Source organism: Patella vulgata, chromosome 1 (assembly GCF_932274485.2).
Source record: "Patella vulgata chromosome 1, xgPatVulg1.2, whole genome shotgun sequence".
Classification (NCBI taxonomy): Eukaryota; Metazoa; Mollusca; class Gastropoda; family Patellidae; genus Patella; species Patella vulgata.
Genome location: NC_065879.2, coordinates 9,286,256 through 9,308,078, shown reverse-complemented (window position 1 = coordinate 9,308,078; position 21,823 = coordinate 9,286,256). Strand labels below are relative to the sequence as shown.

At 36.1% G+C, this 21,823-nt stretch overlaps 1 protein-coding gene and 1 long non-coding RNA gene across 2 annotated transcripts in view; both read left to right on the top strand.

Annotated features, from left to right (window-relative positions):
• Positions 1 to 12,067, top strand: part of LOC126812221 (ATP-binding cassette sub-family A member 2) — an 81,167-nt gene extending 69,100 nt beyond the window's left edge. Inside the window, exons 42-47 of the mRNA XM_050538513.2 lie at positions 14 to 148; positions 1,154 to 1,257; positions 3,090 to 3,294; positions 4,970 to 5,107; positions 5,577 to 5,756; positions 8,869 to 12,067. Coding sequence (XP_050394470.1) covers positions 14 to 148; positions 1,154 to 1,257; positions 3,090 to 3,294; positions 4,970 to 5,107; positions 5,577 to 5,756; positions 8,869 to 8,904 — 798 coding nt within the window. The 3' untranslated portion in view covers positions 8,905 to 12,067. The remainder of the gene's footprint in view (positions 1 to 13; positions 149 to 1,153; positions 1,258 to 3,089; positions 3,295 to 4,969; positions 5,108 to 5,576; positions 5,757 to 8,868) is intronic.
• A 1-nt stretch (position 12,068) lies between these two features.
• LOC130012501 (uncharacterized) overlaps positions 12,069 to 21,823 on the top strand; it is a 69,843-nt gene continuing 60,088 nt past the window's right edge. The window contains exon 1 of the long non-coding RNA XR_008787938.1: positions 12,069 to 12,501. This is a non-coding gene — a long non-coding RNA (uncharacterized LOC130012501). The remainder of the gene's footprint in view (positions 12,502 to 21,823) is intronic.

Here is a 21,823-nt window from a genome sequence, read left to right as displayed (position 1 = left end):
TATTTTTCTCCAGGTTGTGAGTTGGGCGTTAAAGAAATTAGGATTAGTGGAGTATGCTAATAAATTATCTGGTACATATAGTGGTGGTAATAAACGTAAACTCTCCACAGCTATAGCATTAATAGGTCATCCACCCGTTATATTCATGGTACGTATATAAGATTTTATTATTTATCAATGGTTGCATTGTTTTCTAGGTGTAAAATTTATAGACCTACAGTTAGTGTATAGTTATCACTGTAACCTGGGTATCAATTGGGTTGTTTATTTTTTAACAAGGATCGAGGAATTAATTGCTTGTAAATTGGACAATCATTATCAAAATTGAACGGTCAGCTTTAAACTAAAGATACAAGTACAAATTAGATGATATTTGGTGATTTTAAATGATTTTTACAAATTTTTAAACAAAGATTTGATATTAAATAAATGATACCAAGGTTACAGTGTATGGATGGGGTTTATTGTCCACTCAACACAAACTTGTTCATTTTGAGACTAACATGTGGTTAACTTTTATTTCAATAATTGGATTGTGCACGGGGGTCTATAGCAGTGGGAGGATTATTGGGAGACCCGGAGAAAAGCCATGAGGTTGGACAAACAACCCTTCAGGGTTGGCGGCTACACTAGGGCTCTTCTGAGGCTGAAATTGGGTGTATAGGGGTAGCTTAGACTGGGTAGTAACGTAGTCGTAGGCCTGGTTGGCGTTGGACTACCGCTACCGGTTTCGACGTTCTACTACTTTCGATTCTGGACACAACCAGAGGCGTATAGGGGTAGCTTGGACCGGGTAGTAACGTAGGCCTGGTGGCGTTGGACTACCGCTTTGGGTTTCAAAGTTATACTACTTTCGGTTCTGGACACAACCCGAGGCTGAAATTGGGTGTATAGGGGTAGCTTGGACTGGGGAGTAACGTAGGCCTGTCGGTGTTGGACTACCCCTTCCGGTTTCGGAGTTATACTACTGTCAGTTCCGTACACAACCCGAGGCTAAAATTGGGTGGATAGGGGTAGCTCAGACCAAGAAGTAACATAGGCCTGGTGGTGTAGGCCTACCGCTTCCGGTTTCAAATTTATATTACTGTCAGTTCCAGGCACAACCAGGCTAGTGTTGTGTAGTGATTCAATGTGTTGACGTTATATTTTATAGGATGAACCAACAACAGGTATGGATCCACATTCAAGACGTTTTCTCTGGGATCTTATTCTTAATCTCATCCAAGATGGACGTTCTGTTATTCTGACTTCTCACAGGTAGACTTCCTTTCTTGATTACCTTATTTCTACATGTTTTCCGTCAACCATTCCAAATGAGAGAGAGAGACAAAAATGGCTTTTAACGTTCACTCGGCACAAACTAAGTCATTTCAGGATTAACATATGGTTCAATTTTATTTCAATAAATTACCTGCGCGTTGGGCTCTTTAACAGTGAGAGCAAACCGGAGGACCCGGAGAAAACCCACGAGGTTGGACATATGCCTCTACCCCTTTGTCACGTACAACCGGGGAATCAAAACCAGGCCAGTTGACTAAATGACAGACCTTATGATACAGCGTGCACGTGCTAACCTTTCGGCCATCCAACCTTCCCCCACCCATCCCATATGACATTTTGTTTCCAATCAAAAAAATGGGTTTTAACGTTCACTCGGCACAAACGAGGTCATTTCAGGATTAACATATGATTCAATTTTATTTCAATAACTTGCCTGCGTGTAGGGGTCTTTAACAGTCACATACAACCAGGGAATCAAAACCAGGCCAGTTGACTCAATGACAGATCTTATGATACAGTGTGCACGTAATAACCTTTCGGCCATCCAACCTTCCCCCACCCATTCCAAATGACATTTTGTTTCCAATCAATATACTGTAGATCGTTTGACAAATTTTTTACTTGGCCAGAGCATTGCACAATCGACCATTTAATATTTAGAATTGAATTTAAGTATCGAGAAAACAGTTTGAAAAAGAGAATGTTCTGGATTCTTGCTTTATTATGATACTTTAATGCTAAAATAGTAATCTTGAAAATTTGCCATCTGTGACTAACTTCTACGGCTAATAGCTTTGTTTACATTCCATTTTGTTCCTGTACAAATATATAAAAAATGCTGTGTTCTAACAGGCTCTTTATATATATAGCAATAAATGGACCGGTGCAAGTATGTAGCAACTGTGTAAATATGTATATATATATATATGTTTTTGATTAAGTAATCATTGTATTGGTTATTTTTGTTTATTTACGTATATCATTCATGTAATAACTGGACCGGTGCAACGAAGTAGCCACTGTGTAAATATATATATACATATGATATTGATTCAGTATTCACTTTATTGTTTTGTTGTTTATTCACCTACTTATTTCATGTGATAGGAGCCATGGTGGCTAAGTGGTAAGATTGCGTGTTCGATCTTTGCACTGGCTGAGAAAGTTCATTAGGATTTTCCGATGTGATTTCCCCCTGACAGTGGTGCAGGATGGAGGGCCTTACAAGGACAGCTGTCTAAATCATTTGGATGGTACATTGGTGTGCACGTAAAATACTAGGCCATAGTGCAGCTGCCCTGGCAAAATATCTCGCATAACACACTGTATGGCGTATGCCGTCTTCATTAGCCCAGTTGGAACAGAACAGTAGGATGTTAAACCTCATTTCATTTCACTTCATGTAATATCCATATTTATTCTTCTATGCCTATTCCTCAATCCCTTTCAGGATTGGGGGTTGGATGGTTGAATGGTTAGCACATGCGCGCTGTATTATAAGGTCTGTCATTGAGTCAACTGGCATGGTTTCAATTCCCTGGTTGTACATGACAAGGAGTAGGGGCGCCTGTCCAGTCTCATGGGTTTTCTCCAGGTCCTCCGGTTTCCTCCCACTACTAAAGACCCCCTACGCGCAAGCGAATTATTGAAATAAAATTGAACCCCATATGTTAGTCCAATATGTTGTGTCGAGTGGACATTAAACCGTATCTCTCTCTCTCTCTCTCTCCCTCTCTCTCTCTCTCTCTCTCTCTCTCTTTCTCTCTGGATTTGAATAAACTATTAATTAAAAAAAATCTTATTTTCAGTATGGAGGAATGTGAAGCATTATGTAGTCGTCTGGTTATCATGGTAAATGGCAAGTTTAAATGTCTAGGCTCCATTCAACATCTGAAAAATAAATATGGTGAAGGCTACACATTTAGTATTAGAATTAAAGGACCAGATTTTGAAAGAAACCAGAGAAATGTTCAGAGATTTATTGAAAGAAAAATGCCAGATGCTTGTTTAAAGGTAATGTGGAGACTTTGCTCTCCCATATCCACCCTATGCTGCAAAAACGTCTACCAGCCCTGCACCATTCCTATCATTTTATTATACGCCCACATTGATACGTATGAAATTTATATATGCATCATTTAAATTTGTGAAACAGGTCTATTGAATTTCTAGAGTTAAGGCGACTGTGAACTTTTGAATGACAAAAGTCATCATGTGATCTGTATGAAATTTATATGCATTATTTAAATTAGTAAAACGAAAAAGCCTGTCAAATTTCAACAATTTCTGTAGATTACTTCCAGAGTTGAGACCCTTTTTTCAGTTTGTAGAACCTTGTAAACCCGCAAACGACAAAATGTATAATCTGATCTGTATGGATCTGTCTTGTAAAGGCCCCCAATTATCTACAAAGGAATAAATATGCGACAACCCTTGATGACCGCTCGGACGATTTAGCTGCTGTGGGTGTATGTTTTGTTGCCTGGCAACCTATCTTTTCAAAAAGTAGATGGGTCATTCAATCAGTCCAATTAAAATACAGATCTATATTTCGTTTCATTTTTTTATACTTTCGATGGCCTACACTACATGAAGATCTGACCAGTTGTAGTGGGAGGTTGTGTCAGTGGCTTTTGACCCTATGATGTCAGACATTTGATTAACCAATCAACGTAGATGTTTCTAGTAGGATACCCACAGTTCCGTGCATTGCATGCCAAGAACTCGCTGCAACAGACCTTTTCATTGGCTAATCCCTCACATCAACCAGAATGCAGGTTATATAACAACTCCTTCAGATCCTAGTGTAGTAAAGACCAGTAAAACAAAATTTTTAACTATAAAAACCGAGACGAAATAGGATCTGTGTTTTATTCAGATTGGGCTGAGAAAGTACCTGAAGATTTTCCAGTGCGGTTCCTCCTTGTCAGTGATGGGGACAGAGGGCCTGGCAAGGAACACTGTCTGGTCGTTGGGAGGGCAGGAAAAAGGGCATAAAAGAACCCTTGATAGAATTTAAAATAAGAGTAGGCTGTATTGTAGTCTCGGTCACCCAGAACCTCCTAGTCTTCAACATACGGATGGTCTGGGAACATTGTCAATATTTGACGAAAAGTTCCATTGCCCATGCGTAACCGGGAGGGTTTTTTTTTTTATGTGGTTTATTATGCAGTATCTTTGGCCAAATCAAGCAAGAGTTGCACTGCTTCCAGCAATAAATCCCATAATTCTTGCATTATTATAAACAAACATGACGATGAATTAGGATTAATTAAAAAAAACCATAAGATATGACCCATAAATTTTTTTTAAGAGTGTTGGATATTGAACTGGCAATGCAATCAAATGGATTTTCTGAAATGTCATGCATTTCATGGGCGTTTAGGACTAGTTACCTCCCTTAGACTTTGTTTATGTTTATGTAAGAGACTGGATAATCTATACAATGACCTATTATTTTCAAATGTAGACAACGTATTCAGATTGATATTCGTACAATATTTTTCTGGATGATAGAGATTGTCCAGAAAAACTTATCACTATCACAATGCATGACAGACAACCGTCTTCATTAGCTCGGTGCCATGGTAAGAAAAGAAGGACTTTAAACCCTATTTCATTTAATTTGTTTAGTATTATTGTCTTAAAGTAACAATATAATATTTGTGTTTATTTTTCTTTTAAATAGGAACAACATTATAATTTACTGCAGTATGAATTAAAGACAGCTAACGTATCTCTCTCATATCTATTCTCAATATTAGAGGAAGCTGAACAAGACCTGGCTGTCGAAGACTACTCTGTTAGTCAAAATACACTGGATAATGTAAGTTTTCTGATGATCAGTACCTCTGCTCATGATACGATAAACTGTCCATGTAAGAGAATTCTAAGTAAATAGGTGGGTGGCTGGATGGCATCATGAGGTCTGTCATTGAGTAAACTGGTGTGGTTTTGATTTCCTTGTTGTTTGTGACAAGGAGTAAGGTCGCTTGTCCAGCTTCGTGGGTTTTCTCCGGGTCCTCCGATTTTCTCCCACTGCTAAAGACCCCTACGCGCAAGTGAATTATTGAGATAAAATGACCTAGTTTGTGTCGAGTGGAGGTTCAACCCTCTCTCTCTGTATCATAAAAGGCAGCTAGTGTAGTACTCTATGTATGATATTATGTCAAATACACTAATTCGATGTAAAATTGGTTGATCTGGCAAGTAAAATTTTGTCGAAAATTATATAATATAATATGTAAGTAATCCATAATCTTGAATTATATTTGTTTTTATTTTAACATATTCAGGTTTTTATAAATTTTGTGAAACAACAGATGGAGATAGTAGAAGAGGAGGCACCGAAAGACTTGTCTAATTGTGACTATCTTGATGATTCTCTAGAAACTCGACCGTTAATCCATGACAGTAGTTTATCAGATGATGAAGATGATGATGATATGATGTTAAGATTGGATGACTCAAGTGGTGTAAGTCATTTTTATACGCCCACATTTTCATGTGGACGTATTATGCCGTCGGCCCTGTCCGTCCGGACGTCCACAATTGTTTGTGGACTCTCTACAGGTCACAATTCTTATCCGATTTTGACGAAACTTGAAATATAGGTTTATATTGGCATGTATCGGATCGAAACTTTATGGATTATGGCCCCTGATTGTACGAAAAATCACGTTTTTAGCTTGTGGACACCATAGAGGTCACAATTTTTATTCGATTTTTTTGAAACTTAAAATGTAAGTTTATAACCCAAAGATCTCAGTTCCTTTCGATATTCGCGCATATCGGACCATAACTTCCTAAATTATGGCCCCTGATTGTACAAAAATCGTGTTTTTAGCTTGTGGACCCTATAGAGGTCATAATTTTTATCCGATTTAAAAAACCGTATTATTATATCACCGTTACACCCTAAGGAAGGTTGAGTTCGAATTTTGTGGAAATTGGCCCAAAATTGACAGCAAAATGGCCGCCGTTCGTTCTCAAATAGCGTAAAAATATTGTATATCAAGGTTGTGGACCCTATAGAGGTCACAATTTTTATCCGATTTTGTTGAAACTTGAAATGTAAGTTTATAACACAAAGATCTCAGTTCCTTTTGATATTTGCGCATATCGAATTGTAATTTCCTGAATTATGGCCCTTGATTGTAGGAAAAATCACTTTCTTGTTAGCTTGTTCTCTATCCATCTCTCGAAAATGTGGGCGTATCCTGCCTGGCAGCCACTGGTTAACACTTTCTACTCCTCCACGAAAATATCCCTTGACAGCCTGTTATCATACAAAACCACTGTGTTCCGTCCTTAGATAGCCTCAAACAGCCTAAAATATGTGAATAGCTCAGTGTTGTAGGACCCCATACCATTCAGATCTAAATATTAAGGCCACCTGCAGATTTTGTCATGGTCACGAGATGTAAACAGGGTTAGGGCATGTGATTGTTTACATCTTGTGACTTGACGAAATCTGCAGGTGGCCTTAATATTTAGATCTCACACCCTATACCCTTTGTTGGGCGTCAGAGTTATTCATGTGAATAGCTCAGTGTTGTAGGACCCCATACCAGTCAGATCTAAATATTAAGGCCACCTGCAGATTTTCTCATGGTCACGAGATGTAAACAGGGTTAGGGCATGTGATTGTTTACATCTTGTGACTTGACGAAATATGCAGGTGGCCTTAATATTTAGATCTCACACCCTATACCCTTTGTTGGGTGTCAGAGTTATTCATGTGACTCAGGTGGTCTAAGGAACCATAGTTACGGAATGTTTGGGTCAATCCAAGTGCCAATGGGTTAATCCTGTGTCATCAACTTAAAAACGATGAACGTGACAAGGTGATAGTCGAGTTTTATTTATTAGAATATATTTATATACACCTGAGGTGCTTGTATGAGACAGGTACAGGTGTAACAAATAATTACTTAAAGGGGGTTGTATAAATAAATATAATGATAAGGTCTAATATCGCTTTTATTCAACAAGTCATGTATCTTTTTGTCTTATATTGTTTTGTTCAGCCTTGTTAGTGTATATAAGAATCAGGGCGGTTAATAATTTTAGTATAAAAATATTTGATTTGTGGGGACAGTAGAAGTTATGGACTGAAAACAATAGGGATGTGACATTGACAAAAAAATTTCACGAAAGTCAACACCATATTTATTTGAAATATAGAAGTTTTTTAGTAAGATAAATAAATACTTCTATAAAGTTCAAAGCCCTTGATTTGAGTACTTTGCAAGCTACAATATTATGAAAGTTGAACTTGCAATATAATAAGAAAGTTGAAATAGGTATATTCGTCCAAAAATTGTTCAATTCCATTCAGTTTTTACAAAGATATAATCAATTGAAAATGTCCCGAAATTCGTTATTCAATGACGATTACGTAGTAGGTGGAAACGTCACGGTCCCTCACATTGCACAAGTAGGCATTGAAAATAAAATATACCATATGTTGGTCCATAGAGTTGACAACAGGTCTAAAGGAACATTATGTAAGAGCTAAATCTGCCTATTGCAGGTCTTTCTTTAGACCTTCAACATGCATTATTCAAGAGCTAGGGGGGTTGGATGTCTGAATGGTTAGCGTGAGCACGCTATATCATAAAGTCTGTCATTGAGTCGACTGGCGTGGTTTCGAATCCTCGGTTGTACGTGACAAGGAGTAGAGTCGCCTGTCCAACCTCGTGGGTTTTCTCCGGGTCCTCCAGTTTCCTCCCACTGCTAAAGACCCCTATGCGCAAGCGAATTATTGAAATAAAATTAAACCATATGCTAGTCCCGAAATGACCTAGTTTGTGTCGAGTGGACGTTAAACCCCATTTCTCTCTCTCTCTCTATTCAAGAGCTAAATCTGCCTATTGCAGGTCTTTCTTAGGGTCTTCAGTTTTATATAAATTATTAATTAGACATTCATTAATTTGCCAAGACTATAATTAACTCTTGATGCTCGAGATTTTCAACAGATTTAAAAATGACTATCAAGACCTCGCTATTCTCCAAACAGCCCTAACCTCACTTAGTATGAAGTAATTTGACTGAAATTTTCAACATATTTCCTTTTCATTATCTAGCTTTTATTTGCCCACATTTTCATGTGGACATGATATTGTCCTTCCACAATTTTTTAGTGGACACTCTAGTCTAGTCTATCTCACATTTTTAGCTTGTAAACACTCTAGTGGTCACAATTTTCATCCAAAAAGTTTAAATATGATCACACCATAATGAAGGTTGAGTTTGAATTTTATGAAAATCGGACCAAAATCTACCCCCCCCCCCCATTATGACTATGGACAAGGGCTTTTTACCATCAGAAAAAATTCCACTATATTATATGCATATGATTAAAGGTAACCTCTGGACTATAAATCAATGTCAGGGCTACCATCCTTCATCAATGACAAGGGTAAATCATGCTTGAACATCCCAAGGAACTTTCTGTGCAAACATTGTGATGTGATCCTGGACCTCCTGGTTAGTGAGCCAGCACTATGCTCACTGAACCTCTGCGGTTCCTCATTTTTCTGAAATATGATTATCACAATAACTTCACCTTCTTTTATTTTACAGACACAGTTAACTCCCTTATTAGTGATCAATGATTGAACAAGACTGAGTTGATCAACTATCTTCTGTGTTACATCATTGGCTTCGTTTCTGTTGCCTGAAATATCACCAGTTTTGTTCCTGTTGCCCAAAATATCATCAGTTTATTTCCTGTTGCCCAGAATATCATCAGCTTTTTTCCTGTTGCCCGGAATATCATCGGTTTTGTTCCTGTTGCCCGGAATATCATCAGCACCTGATGTCAAAGTATAAATGTTGTCAACCCAAAGTTATTTTACTCCCAATGATGACGATTGTGTGTATTAAGTGTTTCTGTATTTCACGATGCCATTGTGCTATAATAAAGTTGTTTTACTCCCAACGATGACGATTGTGTGTATTAAGTGTTTCTGTATTTCACGATGTCATTGTGCTATAATAAAGTTGTGACTTTAAAGGCATTGTGAGAAATATCTTGTGAAACAGAGAATCAGTTCCAGCAATAGAATAATAATTTGAATGTAGTGAACAGGATATAATATATTAAATGGTAATCATTTTCCCTGACAACTAAACAATGATGACAGTCTACTGTGTATTTTTTTTTTTTAATATCGCAAGAAGCTATATGACAGGCTCGATCAAATGAACGGTTGATATGAGAATCGAAAAGCTGATATGAGGACCACTTTAAGATTGAGGTCACATTATTTAAAAGTGCATATATTTATTGTTCTATGTCCTTCATTTGATAACCTGGACCCGGTTTCTCGAAATCTTAACTAAAGATAAAATGCAAATTTTAGTAGATACTTTAATTTTGATTGGCCAAGCACTAAAATCAGTCTAATATTATCCAATCAAATTACTCAAATTTGAATTATATTTTTTAGTTAAGAGCTCAAGAAACAGTGCCCTAACCTTTTATGTAACTTATTCTACAGGGTTGCGAGGAGGCAGTTTGTAAGCTTAGTACAGTTGATATGTAGATTGTGTAATGCATGTAATGATATTAGTGATCATGACATTTACCTGGTTATCATGTTTTTATTAATTTTGCTCTTCCACCTCGTAATCATTACTTATAGAGATGACAGCAGGTGTGCATTTGTTTTTTGGTCATTTAAACAAGAAATTGCATATTTAAACTTGACTTGCCTGTAATATTTTGAAGCATTTATCTCCTTTTTTAAAATTCATTTGTTAGAAATTTATCCATTCATCATTCAGAAATCTATTCATCATTCAGAAATCTATTCGTCATTCAGAAATCTATTCATTCATTTGTTAGAAACCTATTCATTCATTTGTTAAAAATCTATCCATTCATTTGTTAGAAATCTATTCATTCATTTGTTAGAAACCTATTCATTCATTTGTTAGAAACCTATTCATTGATTATTTTGAAATCTATTCATTCATTTGTTAGAAATCTATCCATTCATTTGTTAGATTTCTAAATAATAAATGAATCGATTTTTAACAAATGAATAAATAGATTTCTCTTTATTCATTTGTTAGAAATCTATCCATTCATATGTTAGAAATCTATCCATTTATTTGTCCATTCATTTGTTAGAAATCTATCAATTCATTTCTTACAAATCTATCCATTCATTATTTAGAAATCTATCCATTTATTTGTTACAAATCTATTTATTCATTATTTAGAAATCTATCCATTCATTTTTTAGAAATCTATTCATTCATTATTTAGAAATCTATTCATTATTAAGACAATCTATTCAATATTTAGAAATCTATTCATTCCTTATCTTATCGCACATTTTTTCCGCAATTATTATGCAAATTTTAATTTATCAGCTAGCTTCCATGTAGTGACTAGATGTGATGTAAACAAATAATAAATAGTGCTTATAACATGTATACAATTTAATTGATATTTACCTTTAGTGGCATTTAGTGATTGCAAACATAACAAAACTAACACAGGTATATAGGACAACAGTCACTGAGTTGTTATATTTAAAATACAGGTGTGACGTCATCCTTTGATGTTGGCGTATCATGAAATAATGGTACGGGCAATGTGCCAGGGGTACATTATTTATACTAGTTGAAATATTGGACCCGCGTGACGTGTTTCATTGAAATGCATGTGCTGGATAGTGTCTGTTGTTTAAGTTTATTAATGATCTCGTGCAAGACATTGCGTAATGTATAGATATACAGCCAATGTGCCAAGCGTACATTATTTACACTAGTTGAAATATTTGACCTGCGTGACATATTTCATTGAAATGCACGTGCTGTATAGTGTCTGTTGTTTAATGATATCGTGCAAGACATTGCGTAATATATAGATATAGCCCTTGTGCAATATGAGTACAATGTATATTACTTAATGTCTCGCACTCGACAATTAAACTAGGATAATAATAGGATACTTATTTAAACATCATGCCTGGGTATAATAACCAGTGATTATTAGCCCATTTAAAGATGCGTTATCTAACAGCTAAATCTTTCTATTGCTGGTTTTTACGTTGGCTTCAAGTGGTATATAAATTATTATTAAAACAATTATTCTTCTCATGACAAGCCTATTAATCAGCTCTCTGGAATATTGGATGGCACAGATGTAGACGGATTGAAATATGATCGTCATTTAATGTTTTAATTAACAAGTAACGTTGCTATGATAATAAACAATCTATGTCAACATTTCAAACAGTGGTAACGTCACTCAGAATAAAGTAATTTGAATAAAATCTATTTATTTTTAAACTATTATATCAAGAACTGCCAACTCTTTATCTAAATCTTACATAGTGCATCTTTAAGTATGTTTTGTTTATTGATATTTGTATATTTATATACATTCATTGATAATTCACTAAAGACCGGGTATCATTCAGATTTGATGAAAAAAGAAAAGAAAAAACTAAGCTTACCATCTATAATCTAATACACATATTCAGTTAATAGATTGCCATGCAGGAAGTATTACATACCATCAAGATTCATCAAATAACGCCCAGTTTGTGCTACCGTTTAGTTTAAGAAACACCATTAAGTTTTGACATCGGTCATCAAGTTTATGACCATTTAGTTTAGTTTTGATATTGGTCATCCAGTTTATGACCATTTAGTTTCATAAACTAGACAACCGATGTCAAACTAAACGGTAGCACAAACTGGGAGTTATTTGATGAATCTTGATGGTATTTAATACTTTCTGCATGGCAATCTATTAACTGAATATGTGTATTAGATTATAGATGGTAAGCTCAGTTTCTTTTCTTTTTTCATCAAATCTGAATGATACCCGGTCCCTAGTGTTTATTGATATTTGTATATTTATATACATCCATTGACTAACTTTGTATGTAAACTTTATTAAATATGATAATGATAAAATATATGAATTAAATGTTGTTCAGTGGTTAAAAGAATATGATATAAATGAGCCTGGTGTTAAAGTTACAATTTCATATTTTTAAGTTTAAAATGTATTAAAATAAAGCCCTAAAATAGAGGGTATCTATAAACAGTCCTACCTTGTTAAAGAATAATCCTATTAATCCTATAATTCACTATTGCCAGTTGAGAAATTGGCAAAAATATCATTTTCAACATTAAATTCAAACGTTTGAAGATAGCTATTCCATGGTGGGGAATAGGAAAACAAGGGAGGTAATTGGGAGGTAATTGTGTTATTATTTCCGGTGTTAAGTTTTTTAAGTGTGAGAAAGATAACCTATGATCGTATAATAACCATTTGAGCAAAAGACATAGAAATAATTATGTTTTGACTTTCTTAGAAAATATGAAATTGTAACTTTAACATAATCATAAGACATATAAAAGTAGATTTCACAAATTAAAAACACTTATATGCTTGATAGATGATACCTGTAGGTGTATAGAAACGTAGCATGTTAATAAATTCAGAGCCTAGTGTTGTAATTTAAGGCCTACTTATTATGTATTTTTTCGCTTATAGGAAATATGGACTTTTGTAATTAATTGCTGAATATATATGATTCTGTGATAAAGCTGTTTAATTAATTGTGATTTTTGAAAAGTGTCCTTCTTTTAAAAATTAAATTTGAATGATATAAACATTGGACATTTCCTTTCTGTGTATAATATTAATAATGTATTTATTTGTTTTTGTCTCTTTTTAAATTATTTTACTAATTTATTTGCCTTTTTGGAATATTAAGAAATTATAATATGTTGATTTTTTTTATGTATTTTTAATGGTTGTGCATATGGACTATGATATCCACATTGGTCCCATAGAATAGTTTGTGTTGTAATGCTGTATATAATAATTAGCTCGGGTAGAATACAAACAATAATTTGTCATGTATATATCATATGAAGGCTTTTGGATTCTTCTATTAATAAAATATAATCCTTCGTTCGCTTCCATATTATCATATGTCCCTTCCTTTAAATAGCTGTGTATTGGTGATCTATTACTAATCATGCATACTAAACTTAGGGTGTCCGTCTACATTACAGACACTAAGCTAGTTGACTGACATTTTGAGTCCTATATTGACGATTTTAGTTGAAAACACTAAGTAGGCCTATACTTAGAGAATTTTGTTATGTATTTAATATGCTTCCAATTGAAAAAGTTTAGTTTTTGTGTGTATGACAGTTGAGAAAAGGGTAGAACCGCATGTTTGGATATCTCAAGGTAGAGATCTATTCTCGAAGTATGAAATAGATGGACCTCTATGTGCAGAATAAATAGAGATGGTCACTATTAAATAAATTAGAGTTTAGGTACAAATCATGGCCTACAATAAACATTTGATTAAGTGACACCTTTAGGGTTTTGCCATATATGGATATATGATAAGTGTGATTGTGGGAGGGGATTGGGGCTACAAGTTACATTAAAGGGGAGAGATAGATAGAGAGAGAGAGATGAGAGAGAGGGTTTAACGTCCACTTGACACAAACTAGGTTATTTTGGGAATAACATATGGTTCAATTTTATTTCAACAATTTGCTTGCGCGTAGGGGTCTTTAGCAGTGGGAGGAAACCGGAGGACCTGGAGAAAACCCATGAGGTTGGACCAGCGACCCTACTCCTTGTCACGTACAACCAGGATAATTGAAACCACCTCAGTTGACTCAATGACAGACTAACCATTCAGCCATCAACCCCTCCTTACACTAAAGGAATTTATTTTAAGTAATATCCATAAATGCTTTTAGTTTATCTTATGTTATCTTTAACCTCTGGGTGACATTTTGATATGTTAATTTGTATATGTATAAACATGTATTTGGCCTATTTTAAGTTTAATCTGTGAACGTGATTTCTACTATATTATATATGTTAATATGGGAATTAAAGCACTGTGACACTTTTAAAGATCTTTAACTGTTTAAGCTGTTCTAAACTCATGATGGTGCCTAGTCCAATGCAATGGCGGTACCAGGATGTTCCAGAATGGGCTATGTGGTCTGAATTGAACTCCTCCCGGACCCAACATGGCGGCATCTAGGGAGACCACAAACTTCGTGCATATTTCACAATTCCAAGTGGAGACCATAGCCAAGAAAGTGCGGCCTGGTTCTCACCAAAATCGAGCCTATCCGAGATTTGGTGGACATAAACATACATCTTTTTAAGTTCCATCAAAATCAGATAACAATCGTGACCTCTAGATTGCCCACAAACAAATGTAAACGGACGTCCAAACAGGTGGAAATCTGACAGGGCCAATTCAGGTGGATGGTCAATGTGTTCGCTGCGACAATCTTGGATCGCTGACATGGTCATCAGCCATATGAACAGGAGAATTGTCTTGGTGGAACAGGGCGCCATTCGTGAGCATTCCCCGTCGAGTAGCTTTGTCTCAGAAGGTCGGCATCTTCCTTTTTCAAGATAGTCAATAAGCAGAATACCCCTGGAATATCAAAACACTCTCACACCATTCCTTACACCTGTGTGAGAATAATATTCAGCACTTCCTTTAATAAACCAACCACAATGGTCCATAATTTCCCTCGGGTCAACATCTGGACCCGATAGAGCCAGAGTCAAGGCGCACCCACTTCTGAAACTATGTTGGGTTTCACTCTAATGTAATAGAGACCCAGAGTGGACCAACACAAACGAAGGCGCTCATAACCGACAGAACAGGTAACAGGATTATATCAGGGCCGGTCCCAGAATCAGACGCAATCCGAAACAGATAACCATTCGATAAATTAACAGCCATGAGCCTATACCAACCCAAAAACAACTCAGTAGAAAAGCTTATACCCACAAAGCGTAATAACAAACTGACTTCTTCTTCGCCTTAAAACCGCGGAGTGTTTCCCTAAAGCAGTGATTCTCAACCAGTGTGCCGCGAGATCTTCCTTAGTGTGCCACGGAATTTTGAACAGCACACTAAGAAAATGCGAAAAACCACGTGATCCCAATTGAGTATTCACTTTTGTCTACTGACAAGTTCATAGCTGTGTTTTTCTTTATCTAGTTCGAGTCATTCTATGACGAGCCTTTTTCTACGGTTGTATGCCGTCTGACTTGCAATGTATTTATTTTGCAAAATTCAAATATTTTTCATATATATTTAGCCAGGTGTGCTTCTATGTTTTCATGTGTTCCAAGGTGTGCAATTGGCAAAAAAAGGTTGAGAACCACTGCCCTAAAGTATGATTGAAAACGAAACTGGATCCATCATCTAGGCATATAATTTTCCGGGAAACAACTTTTGCAAGATCACACTGTTCAATCACCCGCGAAAGACTGAAGCTTAAACCAAGCTTGATCGTCCAGCAGAACGAATCTTTTCCTAGCATTAAATCCGGTCGACACAACCGGGTTTTTATGTAAATTGCGATACACCGAACTTTCCAAAGAAAAATAGGTTTAGCAGCGTATTAATTTTTAATAACCTTTATGAAAGGTGAGCACACCAGGTTACCACGACAAGAGAACCATGATCGCGGAAAATAACCCAGAGGTTTCGAACGAGGCCTTCTACCGTACCAACACAAAGCCTCGTCGGTACACTAACGCGGTCCTCGATCTTATGATTACCTATATAGGTGTCTATATCAAGATTATGAATTTTTGATTTACAAAAACAATCCTTTCAAATAAAACGTTCTCGCATCTTCTGGCGAGCAGGAAGCTGGAATAGAAAACCTCTAATCAAACGTAAAATAGCCAGCCGTCTTTTAAACGCAATTGCTTCTGTGGATCTATTGTCCAACTATAGTATGCTCTCGGAAATCTTCTCAAATTAATCAATTTCTAAAAATTCAAATAAGCAAATTAAGATACAAACTAAGCAGACAATGACCACTTTCGTCCATGGGTTTCTCTGGGGAATCTTTTCTTAGACGGAACCTCCAGCGGGGCCCAAAGGTAAACTCGAAAACACATGAGTATGCAATAATGGGGTCCAAACGGGAACAGGGTCGATCCCCCAAAAGACACAAAACCGGGGAATAAAGGGACGAGGGGGGGGGGGGGGAGACTTCCCGAATTCGCTGAGCAAACACATTGACCCAAGAACTTTCAGGAGTTAGATGAGGCGTGAAGTGTTTCCTCGTCATAGAATTAGAATCCAACGCCAGAAGATCAACACTATTCGACAAGCGCTCATGCATCTCTAGATAACCTTGTATCGGAATAATCTAATTTACTGGAAAGGTGTCGGTCTGATTGCATTTGACGGTATATAATTGATTCGCAAATCAATATTCAGATCCATTCGAAACATTTCTTGTGTTAGTTCATTCAAAAGCCCTATCCCGAACACCTTGATTCTCTCTCTCTCTCTCCCCCCCACTCCTTCAATACAGACCTAATATAAAATGTTGAAGCACATACAGTACATGTTAACTTTCCTGCATATGCCATGGAGCAACCTCTCGGCGACATCTTGCCAAGGCAGCGGAGATAACTGTTTAGGGCTTATGGTCCTTTAAAATGTACGGTCTATAGCACTGATTAGCTGTTATTATCCTACTAAAGGGTTCAATCATTATTATTGTTTGTATTATTTATTGTTATTGTAGGTGCTTCTAATTATTTTAATGGTTTCTTCTGATTATTAATTAAGTTGGTGTAAGCCAAAATATGTATAAATAGGCTGACTAGATGGATATTTATCATTAACTTGAAAACGTGACTTGTATGTGTTACGAAACGTCGTTATTAAATAATAGAGAAGTAGTTACATCCTTATTTATTTTATGATCAGTAGTGGAATACCGCGTTTTATCAGTGAAATAAAAGTGTTATTCCACTGGCTAGCAGTGAAATAGTTGTTTTTACAAATGAAATGAAATGAAATGAAATGGAGTTTAACGTCCTACTGTTCTGCTCCTAACCTGGGCTAATGAAGACGGGCATACGCCATACAGTGTGCTATGAGGGAAATTTTGCCCGGGCAGCGGCACTACGGCCTACTCTTATATCGAATTCCAACTGCCAAGGGATCTTTTACGTGCACGCCAATGTGTACACGGGACCTCGGTTTTTCGTCCCATCAGAACGACTAGACAGCTTTCCTTGTCAGCCCCTCCGTCCTGCATCACTGACAAGGGAGAACCACGCCGGAAAATCTGGATGAACTTTCTCGGCCAATGCAGGGATCGAACACCCGACCTCCAGGCTAGCGAGCTAGCGTCTTACCCACTTAGCCACGTGATCCCCCAGTTGTTTTTACCTAAAATGATTGTAAAATCATAAAATAAATAGAACATTTGTCGTTTTGTCGTGAATAACATATTTTATTTCATCTCTAAGCAAGAAAACGTTTATATTTTCACTCATGCTAAGCATTCGTGAAAATATAAGTTTTCTCGCTTCTCGATGAAATAAAATATGTTATTCACTCTAAAACGACAAATATCCTCTATATACCTGGTGTTGTGTTTTGTTATGAATAGAAAAAACCCCTCCTGCAAAAATTCCTGGATCCATCCGTGTATATATTGGAATGCACGTAAAAGATCCCCTGGCAGTTGCAATTCGATATAAGAGTAGGTGATAGTGCCGCTGCATGGCGTATGCCCGTCTTCATTAGCCCAGTATAGGAGCAGAACAGTAGGACGTTAAACTCCATTTTATTTCATTTCATTTCTCTCGTGTAATGGGCGGGTTGGGTGGCCGAATGGTTAGCATGCTCGCGCTGTATCATAAGGCCTGTCATTGAGTCAACTGGCGTGGTTTCGAATCCCCGGTTGTACGTGACAAGGAGTAGGGTCGCCTGTCCAACCTCGTGGGTTTTCTCCAGGTCCTCCGGTTTCCTCCCACTGCTAAAGACCCCCACCCGCAAGCGAATTATTGAAATAAAATTAAACCATATGTTAGTCCCGAAATGACCTAGTTTGTGTCGAGTGGACGTTTAACCCCATTTCTCTCTCTCTCTCTCGTGTAATTAATGAGCTGTGTTTGATAGACGTATGTCAGAAGCTGCTTATTAATTCGGTATATAATGTCTGCCCGAGGCTTATTAATCACTGGCATAAGCGTGACACAATTAAAAATGTGTAAATATGTCAAAGGTCAAAACCTTGTCACAAAAAAAGCAATCTGGTTAAAACACAGATCCTATTTCGTTTCGTTTTTATAGTTCAAAATTTCGTTGTACTTGTCTTTACTACACTAGGTTAAAAATGAAATGAAATGGGGTTTAACGTCCTACTGTTCTGCTCCTAACCTGGGCTAATGAAGACGGGCATACGCCATACAGTGTGCTATGAGGGAAATTTTGCCCGGACAGCGGCACTACGGCCTACTCTTATATCGAATTCCAACTGCCAAGGGATCTTTTACGTGCACGCCAATGTGTACACGGGACCTCGGTTTTTCGTCCCATCCGAACGACTAGACAGCTTTCCTTGTCATATATATATATATAAACAGGATTACAATTTTAAATGGCACTTTTACTATAGATGCATTAATATATGCACATTTATTAGATAAAGTGCTGTTAGTTCTTACTATAATAGTTAAGAACTAGATAATGTAAAGGAAATTTGCTGAAATTTCAGTCAACTTGAATTAATCAGAAGCAGCAGACCGGGTTCTAAATATCGCAGGCTAGCGATGACATCGAGCGTTGATTATGGTCAAGCCAAGTGATCTAAATACCGACTTTATCGTCTTGATAACTTTAAACATCATTTACTCAAATTATATTGGAACCAAGATTTCTATAAATTAGTGTAGTAGGAAGTGATTCAGGTTGTCGAAATGGATTATTATTATCTTTATATATGTTTGGTTGGTTGGGTGCAAGATGGAGGGCCATAGATTGTGAATGATCCAAGTATACATGGATTAATAATTCAGAAAGTCATAATAGAATTTCGCTTTTGAAAATATTTAGATCAGTAAATGTTACTTTAAATATTAAAGGGACTTTTCCGATTTGAACAGATCGTCTCAAAAATAAAAGTCTGAGTACGATTGAAATTTAAGCTCCAAAATATAGAGGAATGGTGTGTTTACCTTGTCTCAAACATTCAGCTCACAATATTTAGTCGTTTGGACGTGAACTTCACAAATGCTTATCCGGACACGTAACCCTTTTAAGATTTCTGGTCATTTTTTCGTTGGGTGACCTGATAATCGATTCCCATTCCTTTAGAGGTCTATACAATGAATGACCCATGTGCTGTACTTGATAACCGAAGGTAAATTTCACCTACACAGTATTTTTATAAAGTAAAGGTCTGGTTTATCCATAAGCCACATAATAGAGTTTGGGACACCGGTCTCCATTTCCAGATGAAGACTGACAGGTTAAATTGTCTGAAAACGTATCACAAATATTGAGTTAGTTGCTCGGCCCTTTGGTGGAGGATTTTAAGGGATTTTAACACAAAATTAAGCAGTTTTATTCTCCTACATATTATTGGGATTGGCCCTTTAACATATTTCGAGGAATAGACACATAGGGGATTAACTTAATTTACTTGAAATTTGAACTTTTAAGCCCTCCAGATAATATACTTGGTGTTCTGTTTCATTGTGTAATATTTTATGTCAGGACAGGTTTGATATGTATAGGAGAGATTCACGTAACTGTTATTTAAATTTGAATTATATTATATTTCACTAAAGTAAATATATCTAGTTAAACAGGCTTGCAATTTCCGAGAAATGTCCCTCTTGTGTAAAAGTTCGTGTCCGGGTATCTTGAACGAAACTATTATTTATTTAAACTAAATTATATTATATTTCACTATTGTTAATTCTTTTATATATTGTATTGTCCTTCTTGATCAACGAATCCGTATTTTATTATTTTATCAAAACTGTATCCGTTATTGGTTATATATCATAACAAGATTATATATTGAAATATTGTTTTAACTTATGTTATATAATTTAATTTTATTTTATTTAAATTTCAACATTCAGAAACAAACATAATACGAATCAATATGCCTATATACAGGCACAGATTAAGATTAAAACAAACAAAAAACTAGTCGGGGGGCAGGGGGGACCCTATCGAAATTCAAACGCCATACAGTGTTCTATGAAGAAAAAATTTCCCGGACAGCCGCCCACAGGCCTACTCTTATATTTAATTCAAACTGTCAGGGTTCTTAAACGTGCGCGCAAATGTGTCCACTAGGCAAAACCTAGTAGCCTGGTTTTGGTCATTTCTGATACACAGAAACTAAACTAGGGAGAATTCATTCGATCTCGAATAACCAGTCTTTTTGACAGGTGCCAATAACGAAAAAATGGCTCCATTCGTTTTCTTTGTTTTGTGGGACAAAGATCTCATATTATTTTTATAAACTACACAGACAGGAGTGGCAAAGTCTACTCATTGCTAATGCGTGATATTTTGTCCCTTTTTTTTTTTACAAATAATATTATTTATTACACGAATACGTCATGATTCGAAAGGACCTTTTTTGTAACCAATGAAAACGATGAAAAAATACAAGTTCTACTCACCCTATTTTAACAAACTTGGCATCAAATTGAAGCTTACATTCGGAAGAACATTTCTATGGGACCAATTGAGATTATATGAAAGAGATTTTATTTCAGACCAGTATACATAACGACCTATGAAATTTTTTGATTTTCTGGAATTTTGGCATTATTACTGGCACCATGAAAAAACACTCCCGTAATTTTATTAAACACTAGCTTAGCTATTTGCATGCCAAGAATAATTTAATTTGGATCAGGCAAGATTGAGAACTTTTTAGATTTATGACGAAAATTGGGTATTTTTAAGCCGATTTTAAAATTTAATATCTCTAAATCGAGAAAAGATATGTGCCCAAACTATATGGCTTAAATCACAGCTACAGATGTCTATTTAACGATCATACTTAATTTATGTGAAACAGAGTTTGAAAAATAATATAAAATTAATTGTAAAGTTACCATAGCGACGCCCTTAAACTCATAACTCGGCCTAGGGCGAATTAAGAAACAGAGCGATGAATTTCCCGCATATAACTATTAACACATGCGCCTGGGGCAGATTACTATAAATATTAACTTCCCCATTGACTTCAATGTTAAAGAAGCCCAGTCTTTAATCCAATATCATCCAAAATCTTCGATATTGTAAACACGATTTATTTGTCGGTTTAAATCATCAGTGATGTTGTGATCTTACCAGGAAAAGATGGCCTTCTGATATCCAATATTTAAGACGAAATAAACATTTTACCATTGGTACATTCGTTTACCATAATGCGTTTCAGCGCTATTCGTAATAAGGGACTCGAAAAACGAGGCTAGGCATATTCCACAAGTCATGTCGAACGGTGACGCTATATACTTATCTGTGTGTGAGTTAATGGTAATAAATACTATCGGCGTAGACTGGAATAACCAGACGCTAGAGATTGGCGTATTTCGCCGAACCTAACTGATTAGAAATTACAGTAAAAACAGAAACAATTGAATGTAAATCAATTTATATACATTCATATTACATTATTATATGCGTTGCGACCCATTTATGTCAATTTC